General features: G+C 37.4%; 1 protein-coding gene across 1 annotated transcript; it reads right to left on the bottom strand.

The window, feature by feature from the left end:
- Window positions 1–1,173: 1,173 nt before the first annotated feature.
- On the bottom strand, window positions 1,174–1,644 carry LOC131031976 (small ribosomal subunit protein uS17c). Its single transcript, XM_057962843.1, has one exon. It carries the CDS (start codon window positions 1,642–1,644, stop codon window positions 1,174–1,176), a length of 471 nt encoding a protein of 156 aa, XP_057818826.1.
- Window positions 1,645–15,238: the final 13,594 nt, after the last annotated feature.

Raw genomic sequence — 15,238 nt, 5'->3', positions numbered from 1 at the left:
TTACCACATTCATTTTAGAAGGTTCCCAACTACATGCTATAATGTATTTCATGACTATGATTCAATAAAGATCAATTATGTTATTTTCTATTCCATTAGAGTTCTGTTGTATGCATGTGCGTATTTGGCTGTGTACTTGGACAATGTGTAAAGAAAAGTTTGAGATTGTAGGAAGCCATATGAGTTTTTGCAAATACCTTGTCCATTTCCTTTTTTTTAATTTTCACATACGAATTTGGCACTGCAAGCAAGGAAAAATATACATCTTTTCCCAGGATCTCAATTGAATATACCTCCTCTACCCGGCTCCCATGTTATTTTACGAAGAGTGTTGCAAGTGGCAGAAGTTTAGAACTCTGTAAGGCAACAAAGTAACTTAGCAATACTGTATTTAAACAGATTTATTTTTTTATATTGATACTAGTACTAATCTACCTGGGTAATGAAGTTGGGGGGAGGGGCGGGGAATCCTAAAAAAGAGCCTTATGTCCTTCAAATCCAGTATTTGAAGCAAAACGAGGGTGTAGCTGTAGCTATTATAAGAAAAATTATTGTCTATCTACCATGATACAGCTATAAAGTTCTTCAATGTGCATTCAAAAAGAGATGTGCTGCACATAAACCGCAATATGTGGCTTCCTATCTATTCACCATTTGTTAGCATAAGTAATAATCAAACACAAGGAAGTGACAGTCATTGAATCAAAAGCTAGGCGTGCTCTGGGTGCTTTGTTTTGAATTAGTGAAAATGATTTTTCAACAGCCAGATCCCCATAATTTGAAACAGTAGTTCAACTGCTTTTACAAACTGTCGGGTTTGTGGAAAATCATTCTCCTTAGTTCTGAAAACATATCTGTCAAACAATATTGGCAATAGATAGAGAGCATCATTAGGTACATCATCATTTCTTTGACAAGAATGGTCGGTCCAAAGGCAATCATATCAGTACTCTTTCACTCCAGTTCTAAAATGGTTGTCAACAACAATTCCTAAACTGAAAAAATTGGACGTGGAAGAACAGAATAAATTTTCTTATGCTCCAGTTCTAATTTAGGCGTCATTGGTAAATCCTAAAACATAGAAATAGGGTGAGGAAGAGCAGAATAAGTACTCTTTCCCTCCAGCTCTGAAATGTAGAAGTAGGGTATGGAAGAGAGAATATAATAGCTTACCTAAATGTATGCAGATTGGGATTGAAGAGGAAGGGAGAGCTCTTCAGGCTGGGGGCGTGCGTTATTGCGAGGAGGCAAAGGGAGTGCAAGAAAGGCCTTGGTCTTGCTGATAGGTCGGCAATTCTGAAGCTGCACTTTATCCCCCACCTTGAAGGTGTTGTCTGGATCATGCGCCTGGAAGTGCTTCTTCACCTTAATTCTCTTCTTGTATTTGGGGTGAACTGCCAACCTGAACACCTTCACTCGAACCGTTTTATCATTTGTTGCACACACGACCTCTCCCTGTATCATTTTCCGAGCAACTACTGGCATTGCCACTGCTACGCTCTTCCTTGTTTTGATAATAGGGAAACTTGGTAGGGAAAGGGTGGAGCCCTTGAAGAATGAACACGAATCCTGCCCAATACTTAAGCTTGTCCCCCGTGTTGTGCAGGTGGTTGGAAATTTCATGCCCATTCCCACCATAGCCATTGCCATACTTGGAGCTGGAGGAAACCAGATGAAATGGGAAGCGACGACCTTATGAACAACTTATATCCTTATCCACCCATTCTCCGAAGTGTTTTTCAGACCATATAAAAAGCAAGTCCGTTCTATTAATTTTTATTTTAGTTTGTAATTTGTAAATCTGTTCCCGTTCCTTTGGAAAAAATAATAATCAATTGCTTTTAATAGTTAGCAAAATACAGATGCACAATTATGCAAAACTTCTTTATGAATGGGTATATGATAAAGACAAACCTTCTATAATCAGCAATTCAAAGGAACTCTTTACCAAAGAAGATATCAAACAAGGTATAAGAAGCTTGGCAAGTGGTAAAGTGGCTTTCCGACAGAATGGATAACAAGTGTAGTAATTCTTTTGCACAAAAGTGGAGACATTAATAATCCATCAAACTATTGTACTATTATGATCAACCTCCTTGAAAAGCTTTTTGGGAGCATAATAGAGCGTAGAATCAGCAATTGGATAGAAAGCGAAGGAAAAAGAGCAAAAGAATAGACAGGTTTCAGACTAAAACACTCCACCATTGACCATTGCATCACTCTTAGAAACTTCGTTGAGAAGGTTTGGGACCGTACAAGGGAAATAAGCTTTTTGTTGCTTTGTAGATTTTAAGAAAGTCCTAAGGACAAACTTTGGAGTAGAATGGAGGGTGGTCCCATTATAACTAACTTCTAGAATGCCACCTAGGATAACTAACTTAGGGTAATGCAACCTAACTTAAATGAAAGTTAGGACCTAAAAACTTTAAATGTGAATAGGTTTCCACCAATAAATAGTAATTAATAACCCCATTAACATTAACACCCCCTCTTAAGTGTAACTTAGGGAGAGAAATTATTATGCAATATAAGATGCAAGATGGGTCCTAAAAACTAAGCCATGTTAGGTACCCATGCACAACTACAATGCAATGCAATCTTTTACAAATAAAGAAAAGGAGAAAAACCCTGTGGGAGAAAACCCCTCTCTAAAAATAGAGAAAATGAAGGACTAAGAAACCTTCAAAACAATGTCCCAAAAATAAGAGTATGAAGAACATCACTGGAACTCAAAGAAGTTGCAAATAACTATCAAAAGATGACTGTTATAGTGTTGTAACTGAAGAACCTCCTCTGAAATAAGATGATGAACATGATAAAAAAGACAACAATTGGCATGACTACCTCAAATGACACTACTCAAACAATTGAAAATACATATGGCACATGAATCTGCACGAGTGACCCCAATAAAGCTACTCAACCAATGAAGTTGATTGATGATCCCATTATCACTGCTCAGCTAATGAAGATGTATGAGTGATCTCATCATCACTACTCAACCAATGCAAGTTGAAAATACAGGTGCAATTGTATGAAGAACTTGATCAACTAAACTAAGGATTGAAGGTTGCCTACACAAAATATGAATGCAAGAGTGACCCAACTAACTCTAAGCAAAACCAAGGAAGCATTAGCACAAACAGTATAATATCCCCCATAATGTTGACTAGGGAGAGGCATGATAGGTCCACTGAAACTATGTGTCACCGATCAATGCATGAAGGAGATGATAGAACATCTAAAATGACCAAAATAGAGTACTTGGAATTGAGAAAAGGGTGTGCAACAAGGCACGCACATGAGGCAAGAATCCTAGAGATCCTATTGTTGTCGTGGGAGGATGTTCACTTAACAAAGTTGTGATTGGAAAAAAAAAAAAAAGGCACTACACAATCCACCATTACACTTTATAATACAATGTGAGTACAATAATATGGTACAACATTTGTGCAAAATCCCCCAAAATGCATGAACAAGAATATAACACTTTATCTCAATGCATCTACAAAAGTAAGTGCTTACAAAAGATGCTCAAATTGGTCCATGAGGATAAAAAAAATTGTATATACATGTGATGCAACCCTAAAGAAACCGTCCCATGTAAACAAAATGTTCCCAAGTGCTAAAACAACCAAGCAATTAGTCAAAGTGTCAAAACAAAAAATCTTGAATTAATTGTACCTAGGGAAAAATCTATAAAATATGCATAGATAGACTAAAAGTTCTCTAACAGACCTTTCCAATGCCGCAAGAATCATGAGAAACAAATAAACTAGTCACAAGATATGAGGTTGAGAGCCCAAAACACACTACAAACATTGATAGGCTACATAGTGCACCAACAACAAAAAATAATAAAAATGCTTGCTTGACTAGATAATGCACATAACCACCTTTCCAACGATATTTTGTTTGCCAAAAACTAATGTCGTATGTCCAAGTTATGGTTAGTTAAAAAAATCACCTATATGGAACACAAAAGTGGTAAAAAAAGGATCCAACCCCCTTTAGCACCTAGGGGTTAGGGTTTGGTCACCCATGTGACCTAACGCTCAACAATGGAGAAAAAATATTACTAATGGCAATGGTGCCACCCATGTGATAGAGAGAAAATGGTGGTGAGAGGCTATACGGTGGCGGTTTCGTGTGTCCTATATGAATGTGTGTGTGTGTGTGTGTGTGTGTACAAACATGTGACACATATATACATATACATATTTGTTTGATTTTTTTTACATCTCAAGGATTTCACTCTTAAGACATTAAAATTTAAATATTAAATAATAGATAAAGTTAATATAAGTCAATGAATAATTCATTTGAAGCTATCACTTGTCCTTTCAAATCTTGAACACATCATTTTCTCAAATACCAACCAATTGATTTCATATATTGCATAAATGTATGCAAAACAAAGAAGAAATATTTGACCTTCACACTTTAATGACTAACCCATTGAATGAATGAGTTAGTTTTAACGATGTCAATAAGACCATCGGTCTACGGGGCCAAGAGTATCATTGTTGACAATTTTCAAGTTCCTTTCGATGTTAGTTCTTCTATTATGGATCTTGATCAAGAAACATATAGTTTTGTGAAGCCTTGCCTCCTCAAATAACTCATTTAGATTGGCCACCTTCAAATTGCTTTCATATTATGTACAAATGTCCTCATATGTTGCACAATCAAACATGAAGTGCTATTTGTTTTCTACCACCCCTTTATTATAGAAAAGACAAATTCTTCCATCCCACTCTTCCTTAGAGATTGCCCATCTACCTATCTCAGATTTGAGATGATGAGAATCACTTCTCAATTGCACAAATAGAAGTCTGGCCTTTCCCTTAACTGCTACCCTTAGGTTGTCTTTTTCATCATGTTCCTTCGAGGGATTGAACTCTTTAATATAGTATGCTTTTTTTTTGACCAACTTGTTTTGTCCACATGGTAATTCTAAAATTTACAAATACATGTTTTTTTATCTGTTCATTTGTCAAGGCAATCTTGCAACTCGATGTCCCACTTGCTCAACCACTTGCTATTCCACCTCATCCAAGTCTTCTTCTTTCTTTTTTAATTCCTCAACAACAAATTTGGGCTAGCATTGCTTGTCCATGTTTTTAACCCTTTTACAAAAACTTAGCAAACAGATTATTGTTAAGGCCTCCATTCGGAACAATCCTGCTTCCGCCAAATGAATCTCATAAGGGACTATTGACTTGATCTTGAGGCTGCTAGTGATAGTATGCTTTTGGATTCTTTATAATTGTCTCCACTTGTGGTTTGATAGGCTACTCCCCCAAATCTCACAACCATAAAGGACAACTAGTGCAACCATTAAACCAAAGAGGGTTTTCTTGGTTTTCCAATCCCATAAATTTGCTTTCCTACATCTATTTTGCAATAGATAAGAAGCTTTCCACCCTTCTTGAATCCTTTTAGAGCTACATGTCTCCCAAATGAGCTTATTATGGAAATCAATTCCCAAGTATTTGTGTTCATCTATTATCTCCAATAGGCAGCCTTCAAATATGAAGTTAATTTGCCGCTTTTTTTTTTTTGAGGAAAAAACTATGATTTTAGTCTTGCTAGTGTTTACTTGCATTCGAGCCTCTTGACAAAAAAAATCAAGTGCCTTAAAATGTTCTCTTAAATCATTAGCAGGTTTTGTAAATAGAAATAAGATCGTCTACATATAAAAGTAGTTTTACTACATACCTAGCAAGTTGAATACCTTCCTGAGTGGTTTTGTTTAGCCAATCTTCAAGTTGTAGGGGAAAGGGGGCACCCATGTTTAACTCCAATGTCATTGCCAAAACATTCAGACACACTCTCTTTAGTTTTGGTTTTAGCTTTAACCTGATCATATAGTTTATGCACTACAACTCTAAGCTCATTAGGAATCCCAAGTATTTACTTTTGTTATCTAGGTCATTTAATATTTGCATATGCATTTAATGTTTGTATCAAGAGTAGTTGTGATCCTACCTCAACAACTTGCCTATATAAGCAAGGCTTATTTACATTTATATTTATATTCGACCTATTGGTGATTTTTCTTGCTACCTTCAGTCCTTAAAGAGAAATAAAATCCTAGGTTGTGGGATAGAAAACCTAGAATGTCAGATTTACGCTATCAATAGATTGAAGACAAGAAAACACAACATGACAAGGCTTTCATAGCCTTCTTCACTTCGAGCTCCATCATACTCAAGAGGGTAATCCTAGTTCTGGGCATGCATTAGAAATAACCTTTTAAACAACAACAACAACAACAACAACCTACATGCTTAATGAAGATGGGTTATTCTCATATACATAAGAACACTTTATGCATCACTTCAGATTCAAGCTTAATCCCACTTTCTTTGTCTTTGAGAATATATGAGAACAAATAACTTATAATAACTTATAAAATAAGAAAGGGTAGTGAAAGAAAGATTTTGATTAGAAATGTTTATGAAACAAAACCTAAACAACTGAATAGACCAATGTCTATTCCGAGTATTGAGTCAATTCTTTAATAATGAATGCAAACCCATTCAGTAAGTCACTTCAAATTAGTGAACCCTTTAAACATTAATTCCTTACACTAATGCAATTCCTTTTACTCTTGCATAAACCCTTCTTATAAATCCACAATATATTCCCAGAGTCACTGCAATTTGCAAATAGACTTTAATTCCTTCCTTGAAGGACACCCATATACACAATTACACATTGACATAAAAATATCAAGATAAAACAAAACATCCTTAACATTTCGATTCATATGAAATCTGAAAAATACAAATGGAGACAATTTTTGCAACAATTTAACAGTCTGCTCATAAACTAATTGAAACCACTGAGAAATTTGTACATTCATTCACTACAGAATTATCCTAACCCCAGATTATACACAACCCTACTTTACTTGCCCAAAAAATGAAAGATTTTAGAACCCTTTCTAACAACCCTGGAATTCCTTTTATAATGTCAAGGAATGCAATAAGCCTCAAGTTGTTTACATGTGTCCAGTTCATTTTATTTAATTAGCCCTTCTACAAAAGCATAACCTAATGAAGCTTGTTGCCTCTATCTTGTCTTGAAGTGTAACTGCCAAGATGATCACTCATGAAAGCCATCATGCCCAGATCAAAAGGCTTTCATGGGAACTAACCATCCTGTGAGTTGAGTCACCACTAAACATGGGTGGTTATAGAGGTAGAGAAAGCCAGGATACGAGATTCTCACTATTTTTCCTAGCAAAGGAGACCTCTGAGTATTTCTCATATGTGAGTTTGTGGTGCTACCAACCCACTTCACCAAAGCTTGCACCCTTCATTGTCTCCACAATTCTCTGCTTCCAAAGGGAAAATTTGGTCACTACGAAAGATGGTAATATTTGCAAATTGCAAAGCAGTCTTGCATGTGCACTTCGAGTTTCTTGTTCCTCTCTGGTAGCCATGTGCATTTTCAACACCCCTTTGATTATATGATGAACTCCTTGTAAATGTCTCTTCAGGACATCTGCATCATTTCTACAACACAATCCATAATTCACAGGGCCTCAACATATTTGCAACACTTTCAAATCTCATCTCACAACCCTTTAAGAGCTATTAACCAATTGTCATTCTATCCTTACACCGCCTTTGTATTTAAAAAAAATTATGTCGTCATTGCTTGAGTACCTCACGCAGAAAACGCATAATGGTGACAACTACTTGCCCGACTTCACACATTTGATCTAATCGCAAAAGTCAGTCCTTTTAGCTTTTTATCCTCAAACTTGCATGAAAAATCCGCAATAGCATTGCTTTCTTGACATCTGTATTGGATTTGGCGGATACACATCAATTGTGTCGATGTTTCAGAGTATGATTAAAAATTTGGACCCATACCGACCACCCCAATACTACGGTTACATCAAACTTGCCAACTTGCATATTATTTACTTCATCCCATTCTCTATTGTCATAGTCGGCTCCTCAAACAAATGAGGTGATCCTTATAATAAGAATCGAGATACAAATCTCTAGCTCCACATACTCAGGACTCGACAAGATGCCCACTGCCTCCTCACCGAGCTTCGAGCTCACAAAACAGATACTGCACATGCCACGCTGGACATTACTCAGGACTCGACGAACAAAAAAGATCAATTTGACTGAGTCTCGAGGGACTTGATGCTAATAAATTTTTTGATTTTTCCCAGACATTGATGGTCATATAATGATGCAAGTATACCCCCTCGAGAGATGATTGAGATTGATTTTTGAATTTTTAGGATTGTGATAATAGATTCATTTCTCGATAAATTAAATAATTGATGTTATTGATTAAATTAATTTGATTTCCCAATAAAATGACAATTTCTTGGTTGCTTTGATGCGTTCACTCAATTAGATGATTGATTGGGTTTGATTGCCCTCATGATTGATGAGTGACAATGATATAAACCCACATTTATTCAATGTTTTGATAGGTTTGATTGATTGTATGACCTCATGATGGATGAGAGTTACTGATAGGTTGAATTTGATTGACCTCATGATTGATGAGTGACAATGATATAAACTCATGATTCGATGATTTGATAGATTTGATTGATTGTACGACCTCATGATGGATGAGAGTCACTAATAGGTTGAGTTTGATTGACCTCATGATTGATGAGCAACAATGATATAAACTCATGATTCAATGATTTGATAGATTTGATTGATTGTATGACCTCGTGATGGATGAGAGTCACTGATAGGTTGAGTTTGATTGACCTCATGATTGATGAGCAACAATGATATAAACTCATGATTCAATTATTTGATAGATTTGATTGATTGTATGACCTCAAGATGGATGAGAGTCACCGATAGGTTGAGTTTGATTGACCTCAAAATTGATGAGCGTTACTGATGCATGCTCAAAGAGATTGATTAAAATCTCAAGGGAGCTGATAGGATAACTGATTCATCGATTTGATCGATTGATAGATAATTGACATTTTGTTGATATCACGTTGCAGGCAGATTTAGATGTGCTTATTTTGGTGCATCCAGGGGAGCAGGAGGAGGTTTAGTTAGGCCGACAATATCTGGAGAGAGCACCACTTAGATCCATGTGTTCTCTTTTTGATGTATACATGCCCCTGGAGAGATTTGATGAGTCATGTTTTGCCAAAGATATATCTTTCATATGCATTTCACATCATTGTAAACATGGACATTGATTTTTTATTTATGACATGATATGCAGCAGATGATTAGATGCATGTTACATGGTACATGACTTAGGCTTTGATTATATAATGGATGGATGTATGTGATTTCCATGTCTGATGATACAAATGATGCTATATGATTATGTTTGTGATCATGTTATATATATGATAATGTGATGATGATGCATGGAAAGATGCAATGATCAAATCCATGTATATGATAATGTTCTATGATACTATTTGATTGTGCTTTCGTGATTTATGTATGTTATTTATGATGATGTGAAAAATGCACTTAAATGATATGAATGAATGCAAAATGTTACTATTTTTTAAATGATATGGATGAATGCAATATCTTAACCATGCAAGTCTAATTATACAATGTTGTCATTCTATCGGTCAATTGTTTGTGCCCTTTTTTATCATCATTGAGCTTTTAAGATGTTGAATGTTAGTACAAACATCGATGGTATAATTGAACCCTGATGACCTGAGTACAACTTACATGGATTTTGATATTGCAAGCTGACACAAGCATCAAGATATAATTGAACCAAGATGACCTGAGTGTTGCTTGCATAGAACATGCAAGAGTTATCCTTCTTCCTATACAAACCCGAAATGTCCTCGATGATGGGTCATCGATCACGTCTTGTAACAAATTTCCATAGTATTAAGGATTCAGTCATAGACAATACACAAAAAAATATCAAGCTCCATCTTTGTTTCTCTAGTTTCAAGACATCCTTGAGTTGCTAAGGAGATATGATAACAAGAAAAAAACTACCATATATGAACATTTTGTAAAGTGGAAAATTCAACGCTAGTGACTCCCCACCTAGGAGAGAGAAAGGAAGTCATTAGGATGATTTTCACTTGGAGGAACTTTACATTCAAAAGAGGGGTTGAATCCACTAGATCCAAATCCAAGAGAAACAAGGATGTGAATTTCGAGTGGATTGCAAGGGTTGAATTGTGTTTTTTCCCTCTTTTGTAAATAGGAAAGTTGACTTGTTGACTATGTGGAACAAAGAGAGAGATTGAGTGAAATGAGGAGCTACTAGTTTAGGATCACGTTGTAACTTCGGATCTAAGCTAATTAGACTGATACGGATCTGCCCTACAAATTTGGAGAAAATTCATTGAGACTATGGCGACAGTGTACATAATCCTCCACAAAATCCACAAAATGAAAAGGGTTCTTCCATCTCTGCAAATGAAGCCCAAACCTGCAATTATAGTTGCGCACCTGCAACCTACACACAAAAAAGAGAGGGAGAAGTTTTGTGGATAGGGGTTTGCCTTAGTCAAACCCTAGTTGAGGAATCAACCTTGAAAGAAAGTAATTGCAAATGCTTGAATGTAAACAATAAAAATGTATACCTTGTAGATTTGCAACTTGTTGATGATGATTGTTTTGCTTCTTGAATGTAATCATAAGTGTTACATGAAATGGAATGTAGCATGACAAGACCCTAAAACACACATATTCTTGCAAATGAATGTTGTAATATTTCTCCCATGGATGAATGAAGAAGACTTATTTTTGCCTATGCTTGCTTATCATCCCTTCGCTTGAATTCCGCCCCCCCTTCAAATGAGAAAACCAACTCCCTTTTATACATGCCTCAGAAGATTAATTCATCTCACCAAAGGTCGACATCGGGGAGATTTGGGATCCTAAAGTACAGATAGGGTTGGGGGGACCTATCTTAGGGCCACCCTAAAAGGGTGGGACAGTGGTGCAGGAGTACTTAAGGGTTGAAATGCCCTTAACCAATTTTGGCTTGTGAGACCTTCCAGTGGTCATGTAAATACATAAGGACTAGCTCTAGTCCATTTGTATGGTTGTTTAATTGAAGTTTTTAAAATTTCTCTTATCGGCAAGACCTACCCCCGATCGACAAGTCTTACCTCGATGAGTTCACCAGAGTTTGGAGTGGTTCACACTTACACTGATGACCCGATAAGTCGTTAGTGCTCAGAGTATTGTTATCGGGTATCAGAAGGAGTAGTTTCAAGTTTCCTCGATGATTAACTTGACCTATATTCAAACGGTGATTGCGGATGATCCTACGACTGTTGCTATACCACGATGGGAAGATGATCACCAGATAATCCTCACGAGTTGGCGACAAAGCACGTGCAAAAAGAGGCAAGTTAACGACTGTGCAGGTTGAAGGTGGATCAATGGTGGTCGCTATACCGCAATGGAGAGATGCACCAAAGTTATTCCCCGTGACTTGGTGACCAAGTGGTGGGACCCGACAAGTTAGTAGCTCAGGTGAGTTAATGAGTGAGCAAGTCCGGGATGATCGAACGATACTATACCGCGATTGTTGCAATATCGCTATGGCGAGATGCATGAAGGTTATCCTCCACGACTTGGCAACCAAGGTGGGGCTCAGCAAGAGAGCTTCATTCCAGGTGGTTAGTGAGGTCATGCTAAGGTGGCAAGGCAGGGACCCCGAAGCCAATCAAGGGGTGCCACGTGGCGGAGCGCAGAAAGAGATCAAGGAAGATCAGACGATTAAATTTCAAACCGTTGGTGTAGTTGAAAATGAAAATGGTTGGTAATGAGATTTATCTCGTCCAATAGGAGGAGTTCCAAACAAAGGATGTATGTATAAAAAGACCCAACAGGCATCTGTAAGAGGCTATTGGTTAATCATGGATCTTTGATCATGGATCATTGATCATTGTTTGTCGATTATGTTGGAGAACACATTTTGTTTTTCTGAAATGCAATATAGAAGTCCATTTTCTGGTCTTCAATTAGAGTTTCATTTCTATTCGTTTCACATAAGTTGTTGATGTAATTGTTTCATTTCTCTATTCTATGAGTTGCTGGTTTGAACCCGTGAATAAATTCAGGATCTATAAATAAAGCTTTCCTTTTCAGTTTTTGTTCCCTGTTTGCAATAATCAAATGGCTCTGACTTGAAACTCCACAAGATCTTTGGAGATTTTCAAGTAGAGCCAGAAATGTACAGTAGGTTTTCATTTGAGAGAGACCAGGAAATGGCAACCGTCATTTCTACATACTGAGCCTAGGCAAGCTTGGTGATAGTTCAGCTAGGTATCATAATTTGAAGGAGATAACTTGCAGGGGAAGGAAACTGCTGAGAACTAGGAAAAGATCCAGAAGGCTAAAAGCCTGAAAATGAGACATTATGTAACCATAGGGAAAAGTTTGCTAAACCAAACAAGATGGGTGGTTTTGCAAAAAGTGAGTGAATGTGTGTGTGTCCTAAACCCCTACAAGGATTTAGTGAATAAGCTTACTTTGTGAGCTCGAGGAAGGTGAGATAAGAAAACAAATGGTAGGGAAGCCCTTAAAAGTCTAGAGGGGTAGACTTGGAACCTGGAAGGGGATAGAAGCAAACCATCAAAGAAACCAAATTGATGGCAAACTAGGTTGCCTCCCTATTATATTGGTATCAGAGCCAGGTTAGACTTGGGAAGAAAGTAGTTGATGTCAGGCACTGAATCAGTAGGAGAAAATAGTCTCAGAATGGTGACCAATGCAGAGTTAGCTAAGAAGGTAGATGATCAAGAGGAAGAGAATAGACCCCTAAAAGAAAGATTGCTACAATTGGAGAGAAAACTAGACGCAGTTGAGGATAAAACTAAGAAGGTAACAATCCAGGTCAGTGAAGGGAAGGGTAAATAATTAGTGGAAGAGGATAGGATACCTTCCCCAGACCCTGTCCTACCTGAAGAACCTTTCCTTAAAGCAATTAAAGCCTTAGGAGGAAAATCCCTAGAAGGAGTGCCACTTTTTTATGGAAAAATGGAGCCTGAAGTAGTTATGGAATGGATTGAAGGATTGGAGAATTACTTTGAGTGTGATGGAATTAGTGAAGCCCAAAAGGTGAAGGTAGCTAAGTATAGATTGAGAGGAGCAACCTTGACTTGGTAGAAATTTATCCAAGAAGAAGGCATAAAGAGGGTAAGAACCAAATAGCCAGTTGGAACGGAATGGTAGCCAAGGTGAGGGAAGCCTATGTCCCTGAAGATTATGAGATCCAACTGCACAAAAGGAGACAAAACCTGAGACAAAGAGACTTGGATGTGAGGAGCTCCACTGAGGAATTTCAGAAGTTGTGTCTGAGATCCAAGGTGGTAGAGGATGAGAGCATCAAGGTATCCAGATACTTGAATGGCTTGAGATGGAATATTCAAGAGGAGTTGAGTTTGTTATGTCCTAACATTGTGCATAAGTGCTATCAATTGGCACTGAAGGTGGAGGAAAAGAGTAAAAAGAAGCAAGAACAAAGCAACAGAGGAAGAGGCAGAGGAAAAGATGGTAGAGGCCAAAGAGGCAGTTTTGGTGGAAGAGGAATAGATCAAAGGTCCCAAGGAGAGTCCAAACTTATAGAGCAAAGTAAGGATTCGCGTAGCAAGAGCAACTATAGAGGAAGGGGATCATCTAGCAACCCAGCAAGAGGTAGATCTAATGGACTAGGAAGAGGGTCGTACTTCTCCACCATGAAGTGTTACAATTGCCAAAAGTTGGGTCACTTTGCCTATAGATTTCTAGAGAAATCCTCTTCATCTCAAGGAAGTTAAAGAAGAGTGACATATGTGCAAGAAGATGCAGAAAGTAGCAAGACACAAGGTGTGAGCTTAGCTCTTGAAGATGGAGAAAATTTAATGATGAGAAGAGCCTTGACTAAGGAACCAACTCAAAGAAGAACTTTGTTTAGAATCAAATGCAAGGTCCTTGGTAAGGTTTGTAGAGTGGTGATAGACTCAGGGTCTACTGACAACATTATGTCAGAAGAAGCAGTAAGTAAACTGAAGTTGAAAAGAATTCCACATATTATCCATATAGGGTCACTTGGCTCAACAAGGAGTATCATGTGGTAGTGAATGAACAAACATGGGTTGAGTTTAACATTGGTAGTTATAAGGATAAAGTCTTGTGTGACATCCTACCTATGGATGCTTGTCATCTACTTCTTGGTAGACCACGGTAGTTTGATAGAAAGGCCTTTCACAATAGAGAGAAGAACTCTTATTCTTTTCAAAAGGATGGAGTTACATACCATATTCAGTCCCTAAGTGATGAAGGAGAGAGAAGCAAAACTAAAGGCCCAAATGCGTTACTAGTAGGTGAAAAGGAGTTCATTAACACTCTCAAGGAAGGAGAAGGAGTGGGGTTTGCTCTTATAGTGAAACCAAGGGAAGTAAAGCAAGAAAAGAAGGTTCAAATACCTCATGAGGTGCAGTAGATACTAGACAACTTCAAAGCAATCATAAGTGATGGAGCACCAACAACCCTACCTCCTATTAGAGCCATAAGCCATTAGATTGATTTCATTCTTGGAGCATCATTACCCAACAAAGCAGCCTATAAGATGACTCCTGAACAAAACAAGGAAGTGGCTAGACAAGTACAAGAATTATTGGACCAAGGGTTGATAAAAAAGTGTATAAGTCCTTGTGTCGTACCTACAATGTTAGCACCCAAGAAAGGAGAAACATGGAGGCTATGCACAAATTCAAGAGCCATAAATAGAATCACTATCATGTACAGATTTCCTATCCCAAGAATTGAAGACTTGATGGATTTATTGGGAGGTGAAAAGTACTTCACTAAGATTGATCTCAAGAGTGGATACCACCAGATTAGGATAAAGGAAGGTGATGAATGGAAAACAACCGTCAAATCCAATGAAGGACTTTATGAGTGGCTTGTTATGCCATTCGGTCTTAGTAATGCTCCTAGTACATTCATGAGACTCATGAATGAAGTGCTAAAAGATTTTATGGTAAATTTGTTGTTGTATACCTAGATGATATCTTTATTTTTCAGTAGAATTAAAGAGGAACATATAGAGAATCTTAGTATTGTATTGCAAAAATTGTATGAAGAGCAACTAACAATAAACTTGGAGAAGTGTGAGTTTATGAAGCAGGAACTTGTCTATCTTGGATTTGTAGTTTTAGGAGGAGATTTGAAGATGAACACATCAAAGGTGGAAGCCATCACAAATTGGCCAACACCAAAGACAACAAGTG

The sequence above is a fragment of the Cryptomeria japonica genome, chromosome 4 (assembly GCF_030272615.1).
Source record: "Cryptomeria japonica chromosome 4, Sugi_1.0, whole genome shotgun sequence".
Lineage (NCBI taxonomy): Eukaryota > Viridiplantae > Streptophyta > Pinopsida > Cupressales > Cupressaceae > Cryptomeria > Cryptomeria japonica.
The sequence above is the reverse complement of the archived record's forward strand: the minus strand, read 5'-3'. Positions and strand labels throughout refer to the sequence as shown.

Coding starts and splice junctions, on each gene's coding strand:
- LOC131031976 (XM_057962843.1), bottom strand. CDS start 1,644: ATGGCTATGGTGGGAATGGGCATGAAATTTCCAACCACCTGCACAACA.